Source organism: Hyperolius riggenbachi, chromosome 7 (genome assembly GCF_040937935.1).
Source record: "Hyperolius riggenbachi isolate aHypRig1 chromosome 7, aHypRig1.pri, whole genome shotgun sequence".
In the NCBI taxonomy this organism is placed as follows: domain Eukaryota; kingdom Metazoa; phylum Chordata; class Amphibia; order Anura; family Hyperoliidae; genus Hyperolius; species Hyperolius riggenbachi.
In genome coordinates, this window is record NC_090652.1 from 298,457,420 (window position 1) to 298,473,764 (window position 16,345).

At 45.0% G+C, this 16,345-nt stretch overlaps 1 protein-coding gene across 2 annotated transcripts in view; it reads left to right on the top strand.

Moving 5' to 3' along the window:
* Positions 1 to 16,345, top strand: part of PTPRN (protein tyrosine phosphatase receptor type N) — a 160,091-nt gene that overhangs the window by 52,550 nt on the left and 91,196 nt on the right. For both annotated transcript variants that reach the window (XM_068246034.1, XM_068246035.1), the window contains exons 6-9: positions 1,438 to 1,756; positions 7,745 to 7,933; positions 11,080 to 11,114; positions 14,679 to 15,031. In XM_068246034.1, coding sequence (XP_068102135.1) covers positions 1,438 to 1,756; positions 7,745 to 7,933; positions 11,080 to 11,114; positions 14,679 to 15,031 — 896 coding nt within the window. The remainder of the gene's footprint in view (positions 1 to 1,437; positions 1,757 to 7,744; positions 7,934 to 11,079; positions 11,115 to 14,678; positions 15,032 to 16,345) is intronic.

Here is a 16,345-nt window from a genome sequence, read left to right on the forward strand (position 1 = left end):
CCCCCTCCAGGCTCTGTATGAGTCACAGACTGAGCTTCTCTCAGCCTATCACGTGCTGGTTAGCAGCCATGTTTTTGTTTATAAACACTGTCTAAAACTGGCATTTACAAGCCAGGATTGCAGCAGGGAGTGGCAGAAACAGCAAAGAGGGGCCCAGGAGAACATAATGAATAGAATGGTATGCTTTTTATTGTAAGAAGTTTAGAGTACAGATTCTCTTTAAGTATTGTCTAGTTAGATCTTCTATATTATCACCTATCTTAACCATCCATTCAGGGACATAAAAATGTTGTCATCTGATGAAAATGATCACACCCCTTCTCTAGAATAACCTATTTGTCGGACCATAGGATGCACTTTTTCTTCCCCAAAACTGGGGCGGAAAGTCAGTGTGTCTTATGGTCTGAATATGCGGCAAGTTGCTCCCCCCAACAATCCCCGCAGCAAGTACAGAGAGCAACGGAAGACCCTGCCTCTCCGGTACACTCCGAGTCCTCCGTGTTGTGTCCTTTCCTGCTTGTAGCTGGAACCCTCACACTGTGTGACCTGGCAGCACACGTGCCGTGGTGATGCATGGACTTGACAGCGCAAATTTGCCAGGTGAGAGAGCACCAGCAATGATGCAACTAGGAAGGCACACAAAAAGGAGAACTCAGAGCACACCGACTGGAGAGGTAAGGCCTTCTGCTGTTCTCTTGGACCCTTGCCATTGGGATTGTGTGGGGGACATTCAGACGATAAGATGCATAGACTTTTCCCGACAGTTCTTGGGGGATAAAAATTGCATCTTATGGAGCAGGATTTATGGAGAATTGTCTGATCATTTTGATCAGGTGACACATTTTTAAGTCTCTCAATGGCCTGGTAGTGATAGGCGATAATGTCTCCATTTGACCATTTTGTCTCAGAAATTGCTATGTGGGGGACACACCAGGTGTTTTGGTTGACAAAGCTGAATTGGTTAAGGGTAAATTAGAGAAACTTGATATTACATACAAGTGGCACAAGTATTATTCATATAGAACCACTTTGATGTCCTGTTTAGATTCTATAGAATGCTCACAGTATGGCTCGATGTTCTTGTTAGAATAATGCTCTTGGTCTATGTGGTGCTGCACAGGGTAATCAGCTTAGCGCTCCACTCCACAAGAAGACCCTGAACCATGGACACACCAGTTTTAGAATATTTGTTTACCCTTGGTTATAATTCACTAAACCTATATGTGTCCTATGGTCCGGTTCATCTTAGAATGTGAAAAATACGTTCATTTTTGTAGGGTAAATTGATCAACTCCAAAGATCATATGTAGATGTGGCTTGTATTGACTGTCTTTCTACGTTCAAAGGTCAATGTGAGAGGTGGACGATTTCTTCTTGACAACTATAGTTTCATACCTAATCTTAAGGATGATTGTCTGAAACGTTCTTTCTGTTTAGATGGACTTTCAGGAGCCCAGTCATCAGAGGACCTCCCAACACTTCTTTGCTGCCTCTCACTCCTTACCTGATGGAACAAGAAGACTTGTCTACGGGAAGTTCCACAATGGAGCTGAAAAGCCTTTGCCTGTTCAGTGGCCCAGTGACACACACCACGCCTGGGCAGAACTGAGAAGGAAACTTCCACGCGACAGTATGGACAGCAGCCTACTAGATGATGTTTTAGAGAGTTCTGAGAGGATTGAAAGGATGAGTCAGTTGACAGATGAACGGGATCATCAATCAGACACCCAGACAGAAGAAGGAATGCTGCTGAAAGGTCTCTATACTCCATCTTCTTGAATAGATTGAAGATTATTATTATTGATTTATATAGCGACAACATATTTCGTAGTGTTGTACAGAGTAAGATACAAACATAAGGTACCTTATAATATGGGCTATGGTATACATGAAATATACAGTAGACATGGCCATAATTCACTAAGCTCATCCCTTGTCTTTAATACCGATTCTGTGCTGTTTTTGCTGTTATCACTATGCTGATAAAGCATGAAGTATTCACTAAGCAATTTACCTCAGGCAAATCTTAAAATAATGATTCTGTCTTTAAGTTAAGGAGTTTCAATCCTTAAAGGGAAGGTTCAGGGAGGGGATTAAAAAAATAAAAATACATTTCCACTTACCTGGGGCTTCCTCCAGCCCGTGGCAGGCAGGACCTGGCCAGGCCGGCTGCCAGGTCGGGCTCTTCTGCGCTCCATTTCCTGGCACTTCTGCGTCCCACGCCGGCGCGCTGACGTCATCGGACGTCCGCCGGGCTGTACTGCGCAGGCGCAGTAGTTCTGCGCATGCGCAGTACAGCCCGGCGGACGTCCGATGACGTCAGCGCGCCGGCGTGGGACGCAGAAGTGCCAGGAAATGGAGCGCAGAAGAGCCCGACCTGGCAGCCGGCCTGGCCAGGTCGGGTCGGGCACCTGAGACCACCGGGACCCTGCGGAGCGGCGGCGAGGGCACCTCCTGCCTGCCATGGGCTGGAGGAAGCCCCAGGTAAGTGGAAATGTATTTTTATTTTTTTAATCCCCTCCCTGAACCTTCCCTTTAAAATAACTACAGAAGTCTAAAGTTAAAGACAGGCTGTCAATTCACAGAGAGGGAAGTAAGTGTAACGTGTGTGAAAAGTTATCACCTGGCCTGAGCTGCGGTTAAGTGGAGTGTTACTACAGACTGCAATGTAAAGTGAAGCATTCTGAGCTGTCTGCTTTATTTTTTACTAGCTTATGCAGAAGGGGACTCTGTATAGAGAGAAATATACACAGCAGGCACACAGAGAGGGAGGGAAAAACAAAAGTTTGCTTTCCTAAAACAGAAAGAATTTGTGATAATTCAGGTTGGAGTGAGCTCGAGATGTCTCCCAGGCACCACTGCTGAATATATGCAAATTAACCATTGTACCCTTAGAAGCTAAACACACCTCCAGAACCGCTGGAATGCAATGATGTGTCAGCTTGTTAATATGTACAGAGCCATAATAATCCAACATGCATACAGACTGTTTCGGATTGTTTGATCCTCATCAGTGCATGGCATGGATTAATTTGGCTCTATGGAGTAGGGCTTGTAAATCCGAGAGGCACAGACTAACCAGCAAGCTCATGGTGACCCAGAACTCATTGGGGTGTGTAAGGGACTACAATGGTCCTAAAAGCCCCCTTACTAAGATGTTAAGAAAAACAAAAGTTTGCTTTCCTGCCAGGGAGAGAGGGAGGGAGATAGACACAGAAACATACAGACACACACACACAGCCACAGCCTCTCTCTCTCTCTCTCTCTCTCTCTCTCTCCTTCCCTTGCTGTCCTACACAGGCTAGCTGTAATCGTCCTGGCAGCAGGGGGGTGGAGCTACATCCTGCCTGCATGTGCTCCTCCCCTCCCTACCTACTGCATGAGAGAATAACTACAGAGGTGATAACTTAAAGAGAGTCTGAAGCGAGAATAAATCTCGCTTCAGACCTCATAGATAGCAGGGGCATATGTGCCCCTGCTAAACCGCCGATATCGCTCCGCTAAACGGGGGTCCCTTCACCCCCAAATCCCCTTGGTGCAGCGGGGGAGCGCTTCCTGGTTGGGGCAGGGCTAACCGCCGCAGCCCTGCCCCACGCGCGTCTGTCAGCGCGTATCTCCGCCTCTCCCCCGCCCCTCTCAGTCTTCCTTCACTGAGAGGGGCGGGGGAGAGGCGGTGATGCGCCGCTGATAATGAGCCTCCATGAGCGACCAAGTCTGCGACCAAGTGTTGCAGGGGGGGGGGGGTTTGGGGGTGAAGGGACCCCCGTTTAGCGGCGCGATAGCGGCGGTTTAGCAGGGGCACACATGCCCCTGCTAACTATGAGCTCTGAAGCGAGATTTATTCTCGCTTCAGAGTCTCTTTAAGAACTGGATTGATAAGACAACACTCTCACTGAGAAAGATCTTCACTGCACGTTAGTGAATTAACACTTAAAATACAGATCAATATATGGTGGTACGTTTTCACTTGCCTTATCACCAGCATGATCTTAGAGAATTGTGGCCATTGGTATATACAGTAATACAGACTATAGTAATGCAGTGACAAATGTGACATGATAAACATAATGTATAGCCACTTCCTAGATGCAATAGGGTACGAGAACCCTTCTTGTGAGCTTACAATCTAAAGGAACGCGAAGCAAACAAGAGGTGGGGTATGCAATGCCTAGTATACAATATGTATACCTAGAGACAGTGTGAATTTACTGTAGGTTATATTTAATAAGGACCACAACTTGGCCAGAGCGTTGGAGGGGAATAGCCTAAGTTGGAACTTATGCTTTTCTGAAAAAGTGAGTTTTGAATGAGTGTTTGAAATTTTCAAAGGTTGGGGAGTGATGGATGGGTTTTAAAAGGGAATTCTGGAAGAGGAGCAAGGCTTGTGAAGATTGATTATGATTAAGGGCCCGTTTCCACTATAGCGTTGCGGAATCGCCAGCGAATCACCGCAGGAAAATCGCATGCGGGTGCGTTTTTTGCCGCGATTTCGCATGGGTAAGGGTGATGCGATTTTAACCATGTCACTGCCTGTGTGAATTAACATGGGTACCTATACAAAATCGCATGCGAAATCGCGGCAAAAAACGCATGGGGAAAACGCATGCGATGTCCCTATTAAATACATTGCGTGCGATTCGCCTGCATTCCACACGCAGGCGAATTCTGAGGGCCCTACCCTGCAGATTTTTTTCTGCACAGAAAAACGTGCAGGAAAACGCACAAGTGGAAACAGTCCCATCCACGTGCACTGGCTATGCGAATTTGCATGCGGGCACCGCATGCGAATTCGTGATAGTGGAAACGGGCCCTAAAAGATGTTTAGTGTGTTTGCTTGAAGTCCCAACATCAACAAGTTCTCAATAAGTACAGTGCTTGCCCCAACTCATTGACTAAGGGATGAAAGGTGATGGTGGCTGAAGTTTTGGCTGGCTTCTACAATGCTATGTGTCAGGGACAGTACCTCCCAACTGTAGTGATGCGCAGAAATTTTGCCTGTGCGTAATTACGCATCGTAATTCGCAATTACACATCGTAAATGTGTGCAGACTTTAGTGGTTAATAGTAAAGCCACCTATTGCCACCAACATTTCTACATATATTAACCTTCCTGGCGGTAAGCCCGAGCTGAGCTCGGGCTATGCCGCCGGAAGGCACCGCTCAGGCCCCGCTGGGCCGATTTGCATAATTTTTTTTTTTTGCTGCACGCAGCTAGCACTTTGCTAGCTGCGTGCAGTGCCCGATCTCCGCCGATCCGCCGCTATCCGTCGCGCCGCAGCCGCCCCCCCCCCCAGACCCCGTGCGCTGCCTGGCCAATCAGTGCCAGGCAGCTCTATGGGGTGGATCAGAATCCCCTTTGACGTCACGACGTTGTTGACGTCGGTGACGTCATCCCGCCCCGTCGCCATGGCGACGGGGGAAGCCCTCCAGGAGATCCCGTTCTTTGAACGGGATCTCCTGATCGCCGATCGCCGGAGGCGATCGGAGGGGCTGGGGGGATGCCGCTGAGCAGCGGCTATCATGTAGCGAGACTTTGTCTCGCTACATGAAAAAACAAAAAAAAAAAATTAAAAAAAAAAGATTTGCTGCCCCCTGGCGATTTTTTTTTTTTAGCAAACCGCCAGGAGGGTTAAGGAGGATAGTGGGTACAAGTCAAAAAAATAATTTTTCAAAAAGACCTTGTAGTTTTTGAGAAAATCAATTTTAAATATGCAAAGGACAAATGCTTTTTAACCACTTGAGGACCGCAGTGTTAAACCCCCCTAACGACCAGGCCATTTTTCAACTAATGGGGCACTGCAGCTTTAAGGCCTCGCTGCAGGGCCGTCCAACTCAGCACATAAGTGATTCCCCCCCCCCCCCCCTTCCCTTTCTGTTGGTGGGGTCTGATCACCCCCAGCATTGTTTGTTTATTTTTTATAAATATTTATTTTTTTTTCTTTCTTAATTTCCCTATTTTTTATTTCCCCAGCCCTCCCTCCCCCCGCCAGCCAATCAGAGTGATTGGCTGTGATAGGCTTCAGCCTATCACAGTGGATCACTTATGTTCCACCAGAGGGGACAGCCGGGTGACACAGCTGTCTCCTGTACAGCACTGCCTTAGATCGCAGCGATGTACCGAGTAAATAGACGGCGAAACGTCTAACAGTCTCCTAGCGGTGATTGCCGCTGGGAGACTGAAGGCGGAGCTCCGCCATCAGGGCGGGAACGCGCGTGATCCCCTGCAAGCTCCACCCCAAGGACCTTACGCCAATCAGCGTTAGGCGGTCCTGGGGCTGCCACCGCGTCCACGCCAATTGAGGTGGAGCGGTCATAAAGTAGTTAATCTTTTTCGGAATTTAAAAAACATTTTTCTTTGCATTTTTACAATCAATTTTCTCAAAAACTACCAAGTCACTTGTGCTCACTATTCTTCTCAACATATGTAGTGATTTTGGTGACATAGCATGGATGGGGCTTTTTCTATTTACCACCAAAGTCGACGTTAAATTACGTGAAAACTCATGCAAAATCATGAATGATTATACAAAATCAATTGATTTAACAATTTGTAATTACGTATAGACGTAATTGTGAAAATTGACATAAAATTTTACGTAAACGTAATTAACTGAGTACGATCATCTCTGACCAACTGTCCCTTTTACGGAGGGAAGCAAGCAAATCCCTCAGTCCATTTTTCTTGCTTGTTTGTTCCACTTACAGGACTGATGTTCAGATCTGGCAAGGCCATGTCTTTACCGTGTCCCTCTTTCTCATCACAAAAAGTTGGGAGGTAGGCTAACATCTTCAGTGAAGAACCTAGCTTTGTTGAAGAAAGTTATGGCTTCCCAAAGAGATGGACTAAAATACCGAGATCACAGGCTGTGGCAGCTATCTTCAAACACCGAATTGAGTCCTTGAATGAAATCTAGGAAAGGTCAAAATATAAAAAGACCTTTCGTTCATGCAGACACTCAGGCTACTTTCCCACGAAGACGTTGCGTTGTAGGGGACGTTATGGTCGCATAACTTGCCCCTAACGCAACGCATGGTGGTGTTGAAGTTGGACGTCAGATTGAGCTGCGTTATGCAGCTCTCAAAGCAGCCGCTCCAAGTTAGTGATAGGAAGTCCGGATCATTTGAATCAGGTCATTGAAACGATCCGGATCTTTGAACCGAATCATTTGAATCATTTTACTAGGGAAGCAGACTGGGTGACATGACTAGCACTACATGACTTCCCCTGCACCGTACATTCTGTATGTTCCTGTTTCTTCCAGACAGACATCCACTGTGAACCGACTCTTTCATTGTGGTGATCCGGATGATTCGACTCACAAAAAAGATCCGGATCAAATGAACGATTCGTTCATTATCCGGACAACACTGCAGTCCATCCAAGAGTTTCCTCAGTGCAGTGAATATTAATTAGCCATGTGGCTGGCCACAGAGGAGGAGGGGAGACCTCCTCCTCCAACATTACTGAGCATGTGCAAATAGTCTAACGTGGCTTAGCCCAGTATAACGTACAGCATGCAGCACTTTGTTTAAACGTGCTGCGTTACTATCTGACGCAACGTGTGCACTGTGAACAGCACAATTGATTTTACAGTGCTGCGAGTTAGGCTGCGTTACTGGCTGCTGTAACGTGGGACTTTAACGTCCCACTGTGAAACCAGCCTCAGAACATGTAGACTCTTGCATTCTTTGGTCACCCTCTTTTGTAGATAGTTAAAATCCGGTCCATCTTCTTTTGTTCCAGGGCCTGCGGAGAAGCAGAACATGGAGGATACTCGGTCCGTTCCAGACCTACAAGGCTTGGGAGATGTTCAGAGCGTATATAAAGCATTAGAGAGATATGGAATAGACTTGAGTCAACTCAGCGACTCACAGCTGGAGCAGCTATCTGCCTACCTCCAGCTCGTCCAATCAGATGCTCTCCAGAGCCAAGGTAAGGAAGTCACATGTCCAGAATGACGACAAAAATTATATGTGATCATCATAAATGTGCAGATATTTTTACTTATGGGATTCCCTACTTTAAGAGAGTATAAAATGTCTTGATACATTATAGGCTCCCCATACAATGAGCCCTCAGTTTTGTAATTTCTTTATTTGTAAGTTTCTCTCTTTACAGGGACACTTGAGGCTCGAAAAAAAAAAAAAGTTTTACTCACCTGGGGCTTCTACCAGCCCCCTGCAGCTGTCCGGTGCCCACGCAGTCTCTATCAGATGCTCCTGTCCCCCGCCGGCAGCCTCTTCCGTTTTCGGCGACAGGCCAGGGAACGCGAGTGATTCTTTGCGGTCCTGGCCACAATAGCGCCCTCTATACTGCTATTGCGGGGGGGGGGGGGGGGGGGCGTAACTTCCAAAAATAAAAAAATTACGAAAAATATATAATGCCCCAAAAATATATTTATTTATAAAATAGGTCCCTAAATGTCCCAGAATATGTTTTTTCTTTTTACCTGGTCAGGTTGCCTTTGCCTAACTGGCAGGAACTGTGAAGTACCAGTGGCATTGTGGGAAGTTTTTTTTTTTTTTTTTTTTTTTTTGTAGCTACAGTAACAAGCTTATTTCAGCAAGCAGCTAACAGAAAGCTTCCTATATCAGATAAGATGGGGACACTATGACTAGAAATTAATACACACCCCCCCCCCCCCTCCCACCCCAAAGAGTTTACACAATGATGTAAGCCTGTTGTCTAGGTGATGGTTGCTGTGGGAGGGACAGTACGCTGTGGCAACAGGGTGGGAAAATTAACCCTGAGCTGGGTGGTTGAGAAAAAAAAAGCAGAAGTGATCACTTTTGGCATCACAGAGAAGCAGTAAAGATGGGAACCAGTAGAAATATTTCATTTTTTTCATATCACATTTCTCTTAAATCTGACAGTGAACACTAAAAAGCAACAGGATAGGTAAGCTAAATAAGTAATTTCTTTATTTTTTTAATTTTTTTTTTTTTAGTTAATATGGAGTTTTGTCCCATTTTAGGTGCATGAGTTGAAAGCTGCTTGATGGGGCAGTTATTCTTAGCAGACTATGCATTATGGCATTCTTATGTACAACTGCTAGTTCCATTAAAGGGGAACTGAAGAGAGAGGTATATGGAGGCGGCCATATTTATTTCCTTTTAAGCAATACCAGTTGCCTGGCAGCCCTGCTGATCCTCTGCCTCTAATACTATTAGCCGTAGCCCCTGAACAAGCATGCAGCAGATCAGGTGTTTCAGACTTTAAAGTCAGATCTGACAAGACTAGCTGCATGCTTGTTTCTGGTGTTATTCAGATACTACTGCTGCAATGGCATATGCTGTTCCTGAGCTATTTAAGATTAGATTTGGTCTGTATTAATTGTTGCAACTTTTCTGGATTTCCAGGACAATATTCCAACCTGTAAAGACCCAGGCTATACATAAACAGTATGATTTTTTTTTACTTAGAAAGTGGTTACACACCTCTCTTATTTATTTATAGGAAGCACAAGGAAAGACTGAGAATAAGAGAGACACAGTTTATACATTCGTTCAAAACTGGAGATGAAGATTTAAATAAGGATTACAATTTCTTGTGCAGATATGATGGATTTTAAATCCCACTATCCTTTTAATTTTTGTATTACTTAGCCATAATTCCTTTTTAATTCTTGTGCTGGTAAGGAGGGTTTTACATTCTACAATTTGCTTCAGCCTATAACAAACATTGTATGTAGCCTGACCAAGTGACAGTTGAAATAGTTACAATGTCTACTCTTCACACTGAGTCTGTGGTATGTGATAGTGGTCTTATCTTTTTGTCATAAATTAGCTGGCATCCCTGCGAGAACCTCTTGGTGTTGTAATTAAGGCATCCAATGACATTTATTGCAGCACAATGTATCTCCTTTTTAATGTCCAGTGTACATAAGCTGTGTTCTGACTTTTGTTAGTATGCAGAAATCAGTCTGACGAAGGCTTCATTGCCGAAAGCTTACTGCTTTTCTTCTAAGTTAGCCAATAAACTGCAATTCTGATTCATAACTTGCATTTATAGGATTTGTTACGTGCGTTCAGTGAGTTTGAGCCAGTGAGGTGAATCTGCCCTGGTAATAACGCAAATATCCTTTATCAATAATTTCCAGCATGACCAATCTGCTCCCAATCAAGAAAGGGATCAATTTTGTGCAGTACTTGTCTGAAAATGGATCCTTTTCTCGATCAGAAGTAGAACAGACATGCCAGAAATGATCAATCGCCCCATCCAATCAGATGCGGTTCTAGACTTTTTGCTGCCTGAGGCAAACTTGTGAGGATGCCCCCCCCCCCCATTGGGAATGATCGCACAGCACCCGACAATTTACTCTCCTTTAATGTCCTCACATGATATGCTGCAGCTCAACACAGTAGCACACTGGCTGGCTGTGAGTCTGTGACAAACAAACTGCTCACCCTCAGCCACTCCATTCCTCCTCAGTCAGGACAGCAGTGCCACCTCCTCCCTTCTGCTGTGCAAGTCAAATGAAACACTGCTGCTCTCCTGCCTCCCCCTTCCTCACTCACTGTCAGACTCCTCACACAGCACAACAAGCTGCTTTCCCCAATTATCACCTCTTCTCCTCGCTTGCTCTCCTCTCACTTCTCCTCCTTCTCTGACTGCATGCTGTTACTGTAAACACACAGTACAAACAGGGCCGGGCCAGGGCAAGAGGCGAGAGAGGCTCCAGCCTCAGGGCGCAGTGTAGGAGGGGGCGCACAACTCGCTCAGCTATCATTCCCCTATTGTGTTTGAAGCATAGAGAAATAAGAAAAGGGGATACATGGCAGTGACTGCAAGCCAGATAACTAGAGATTAAGGTGTTGGGGGGGGGGGAGGCTGGGAAGCCTCTTAGTCTAATAGCAATCAGTGTGTGACGGCTGGGGTAGGAGGGATGGAGGGACGCACTTCTGCAATCTCTGCGCCTGATGCAAATGTTTCACCTTGCTTCATGAGAGAACCGGCCCTGCATCCGATGGGAACATATCAGCTTCCATATCATTCTCACCTCCGGTTCTCTTGAATAAAAACAATTACATGTAATAATAAGTTCATTGATTTCACACTGACTTTTTTTGTTGTCACAGGGGCCAGAAATGGGGATAAAAGCCCACCGAAGAGAGTGAGTAATATATACTGTGTTCTTTGTGTGTGTTTTATACCTTTGTGTGATCCTTATGTATTTTTGTAGGTAAAAATATAATGGTTCATAGTTTATTTACAAGGAGATCCCCAGATTTTAAGCATTGACTCAACTTCAGAAAAATATTCTTGTTCATCTGGTAGTAACTGATCGCATGTCTTGATTTCACATAGCAGGACGCCTAACCCCAATCCCCCCCCCCCCCCCCCCCACACACACAAACTTCCCACCTGATGCCTGAACCTCACCACCAATCGCCTCCAAGGAAGAAAAAAACTATTTCTCAGGCGCCACCAGAAGCGCCTATTGAAATATTGGCATTGAGGCATACTTTGGACACCTGCAGTACCCAATAAATAGCTATTTATCGACCGCCACAGGCGCCCAAATTGCCCCTCAATACCGATATTTTAATAGGTGCCTATGGTGGCGCCCAAACTTCTGGTGCTGGTGGAAGCCCAAATTGACTGTTTGGCACTGAGCACTGTATAAAGTTCGGCTAGTGAGTGAACCAAATAATACTTTGGAAAATGTTGTAAACAAGCCATTATGGGCAATAATATTTTTGCCCCTTAGTGCAGATTAAAGGACAGATTAATGAAAGGGAACCTGAGACGAGAAGTCCCCAGCCGTCTTCCCGGTGGCTCCGGTCCTCCACAATTCAGCCTGAAAGCCTGGCTGAGCCACGCTCCATCGTGCATGCACGGCTCAGCCCGGCGCGCTACAATCCCTGGGAGCATTCTGCGCCTGCACAGCAGTATTGAGCAAGCCCAGAGTGCTACCAGCTGTGTGGCGGGCTGCACATGCGTGGCAGAGAGCGACTTGGCCAGGCCTTCGGGCTGAATTGTGGGGGACAGGAGCCACCTGGGTAGACTGCGAGGGACAAGCTGCCTTAAGGGGGCTTAAGGAAGACCCAGGTAAGTATAAAACCTGAGACACTTCTCCTCTCAGGTACACTTTAAGGGCTTTGTATATGATACAGCACACCTAGACACCAAAGGGGCTTACATATGCACAGAAATTGTCAGTCACTTGATCGTTTGGATGACAGATCAGGGCCAAATACTCTACAGATGTGTTCTGTTGCTATGAAGGGGGGAGGTTGGGTGATGGGAGTGGCTCACGGTTAAAAGATTTTCAGCAGGAGAGGCAAGAAGGGGAACAAAGCAGTTGGGCGAGAGGATTTGGCACTCTGGATCTCTCGACGACGATCTCTCTCGATAAGGACACCTTTACACGCGCTAAATAGTTAGAAGAAAGGGCTCTGACTGACCACCTTGGTTAAGAACACTCTGGCCTTTAGTGTGATGTCATCAGAAGGGTGTCTCTACTTAACCAATTCGCATCCAGACCTTGTTTCCCACTTATGGACCATAGCAGTTTTGACAGTTCAGCTATGTCCTTATTTAATCAGAAATCACTTTATCCCTACTTTTGACACAGAAATGAAATATATGTCGTTTTTTCAAGACAAAATAGGCTTTCATTGTATGCCATTTTTTCCCTCGAACAATTTTTGTTTTCTATGAATTGTAATAGGAAAACAAGGGGGAAAAACACATTATTTCTCAGTTTTACCAATACCAGTTTAAAAATAAAAAGTGCTACTGTAGATAAAAAAACACAAATTTTGTTTGGCAATTTCTACTGCTTATCACAAAACTTATGTTCCTGTCACAATTTATGGTGAAGATATTTGATTTTGAAATAATGCTAAAATGTGTATTTTTCACTATGAACTGAGAAAATAAAGTATTTTTAATGGTAAAAATCAAACCTATTAGCTCAGGGAACATATATTCCCTTTCACCAATTAGTGCTGCATCAGCTAGTGCCAGAAATGTGCACAGGAGCAAGCCCAATCCTGCACAGCACTGCTTCTGCTACATGATGTATATCTACTGACTCGTGGCTTAGATGAAGTCACAGAGGACGTAGATATACTGTAGTGGTGGATAAAGTGGTTAAAGTGAACCTGAGGTAAAAATAAACTGATGAGATAAACAATTATATTTATCATCCTACTCCTAAAATGACCTTTTTAAGTATCCCAGGGTTTTCTTTCATATTTAAAGATTTACAAAGTAGGTTGAATGTTTTACTGTCTCTAATCAGCGGCAGCCTATTACGTGTGTCAGAGTTAGAAAAAGGTCAATAGTTCATGTATTTTATCTCTCCCTGCCCTCAAAAGTTGTATTCTGCCAGGAAAACTTTTATGGCTGTAATTATCAATTGATGTCTACTATATTGCCTACAAGGTACCAACAACACAGAAGCTGTCACTTCCATGCCTAGAAATTGGCTCTTTCAGGCAGCAAAATAAAACAAGTACAACAGCCTGGTTATTAATATCTTTTGTACTGGACATACACGTTTATCTCATCATGTCACATGTCACCTTGGGTACATTTTAAATAGTGTATTCTTGCCCCGAAAATTCGTATAAAGAATGAAGAGTGCAGCACAGCTACAGGACAGACTTTGTAAGTACAAATAAGGGTTATAAAGCAATTTGAATGTCCATGAAATAATCATAGTTACATAGTTATTTTGGTTGAAAAAAGACATACGTCCATCGAGTTCAACCAGAGAACAAAGTACATCACCAGCCTGCTCCCTCACACATCCCTGTTGATCCAGAGGAAGGCGAAAAACCCCCACAAGGCATGGTCCAATTAGCCCCAAAAGGGAAAAAAATTCCTTCCCGACTCCAGATGGCAATCAGATAACATCCTTGGATCAACATCACTGGGCATTACCTAGTAATTGTAGCCATGGGTGTCTTTCAACGCAAGGAACGCATCTAAGCCCCCTTTAAATGCAGGTATAGAGTTTGCCATAACGACTTCCTGTGGCAATGCATTCCACATCTTAATCACTCTTACTGTAAAGAACCCTTTCCTAAATAAATGGCTAAAACGTTTTTCCTCCATGCGCAGATCATGTCATCTAGTCCTCTGAGAAAGCCTAGGGACAAAAAACTCATCCGCTAAGCTTTTATATTGCCCTCTGATGTATTTATACATGTTAATTAGATCCCCTCTAAGGCGTCTTTTCTCTAGACTAAATAAACCCAGTTTATCTAACCTTTCTTGGTAAGTGGTCTTCCATCCCACGTATCAATTTTGTTGCTTGTCTCTGCACCTGCTCTAAAACTGCAATATCTTTTTTGTAATGTGCCCAAAACTGAATTCCATATTCCAGATGTGGCCTTACTAGAGAGTTAAACAGGGGCAATATTATGCTAGCATTTCGAGTTTTTATATCCCTTTTAACGCATCCCAAAATTTTGTTAGCTTTAGCTGCAGCAGCTTGGCATTGAGTACGATTATTTAACTTGTTGTCGATGAGTACTCCTAAGTCCTTCTCCAAGTTTGATGTCCCCAACTGTATCCCATTTATTTTGTATGGTGCTAGACCATTGGTACGACCAAAATGCATGACTTTACTTTTTTCAACATTGAATTTCATCTGCCATGCATGTGCCCATATAGCCATCCTATCCAGATCCTGTTGCAATTTGACAATAATTTTTTGTCACAGGTTTATGAGGGGGAGATGCAGCACACCGCCCAAGTTGAACCACAGTTCTCAGCTCCAGAACTTTCCCCGCGAGATGCCTCTCCAGGCCCCCAAGCCCTGAATGTTGACCAGCGGGGTTCAGATGAACTCAGGAGTGCCACCACTGCCACCATCACCACCCACTTGGTACCAGATGCCCAGACGATGGTGGAGCAATCTGGGAGCTTGGTGGCAACCATCACAGAGGAGGAAGAAGTGAGGAACCCGGAGAAGAAAAGCTTCGGTCCAGAAGATGATCCAGAGTTGGGCATCGAGCTTGGACGCATCCCGCATAAAGTGACGGAGGATTACGGATATATCCTGACCGACCAAAAGTGAGCTGCTTGATTGTGACCTGAACTCCCAGCAGGGCCGGGGTGAGGGAAGGGGGTGCAGGGATATGTCAAAAACATTGGGAACCAAGAGCCACTTTTTGTTTTAGAGATTAATGAGAATCTAAGACCTGAGATAAGATTACATTTCACTATTATTATTATTGATTTATAAAGCACCAACATATTCCGTGGCGCTGTACAGAGTAAGAAACAAACATGGGGTACATAATAATACTGACCATGGTATTCACAAAATATGGACACTGGTTGAAAATACAGAACTGGTAGACACAGTAACTACAGTGAGAAATGTAACATGATAAATAAAATATAGAACAAACTGCAAGACATAAAATGTATAACAAAGTCTAAGACACAAAGGGGTAAGAGAGAGAGCCCTGCCCTTGCGAACTTACATTCTAAAGGAATAGGGAGGAAACCAGAGGTGGGGTGGTGCACAATATTCATACCTAGAGGCAGTGCGTTTTTAGGTTGTCTAGTTAGGAGTACAACTTAGTTAGAGTGTATGCTTGGAAAAAGTGAGTTTTGAGGGAGTGCTTAAAGGGAACCAGAGACGTTGGGGGAAAGGTTTTATACATACCTGGGGCTTCCTCCAGCCACATGAGCCTGGATCGCTCCCACGCCGCCGTCCTCCGCTGCCTGGATCCGCCAGTACCAGGTCCCGTCATTTTCGCCAGTTGGCCAGTCGGCCGGCGGACGTGGGCAATTGTCCGCATGCACAGGGGCTCTCTCCATATACCAGCCGCATGCGTAAGGGTATGGAGGGAGCCCCTGTGCATGCGGACAATTGGTCGCGTCCACCGGAAGTGACGGGGCCTGGTACCGGCGATACAGGAAGCGGAGGATTGCGGCGTGGGAGCGATCCGTGCTTATGGGGCTGGAGGAAGCCCCAGGTATGTATAAAACCTTTTCCTATTTTTCCCTATCCTTCCTCTCTGGTTCCCTTTAAAGATTTAAACCGTTGACTAGTGATGGATGTGTTGTGGAAGGGCATTCCCGAGGAGGTGTGAGACATGTGAGAAATCTTGTATATGTAAATGCAAGGAGCTAATTCCAGAGACAAAAAAAGAAGGTCATGTGCAGATCTGAGATTGCGGTTGGGTTGGTATCTAGAAATTAGTGAGGAGATATACAGGGGAGAGAGATTGTGGAGAGCTTTGTAGTTTAGGGTTAAGAGTTTGAACTGGATCCTTTGGTTAATTGGCATCCAGTGAAGAACTTGACAGCGAGAAGCAGCAGAAGAAGAGCGGGAAGAAAGATGAATGAGACGAGCAGCCAAGTTCATTACAGATT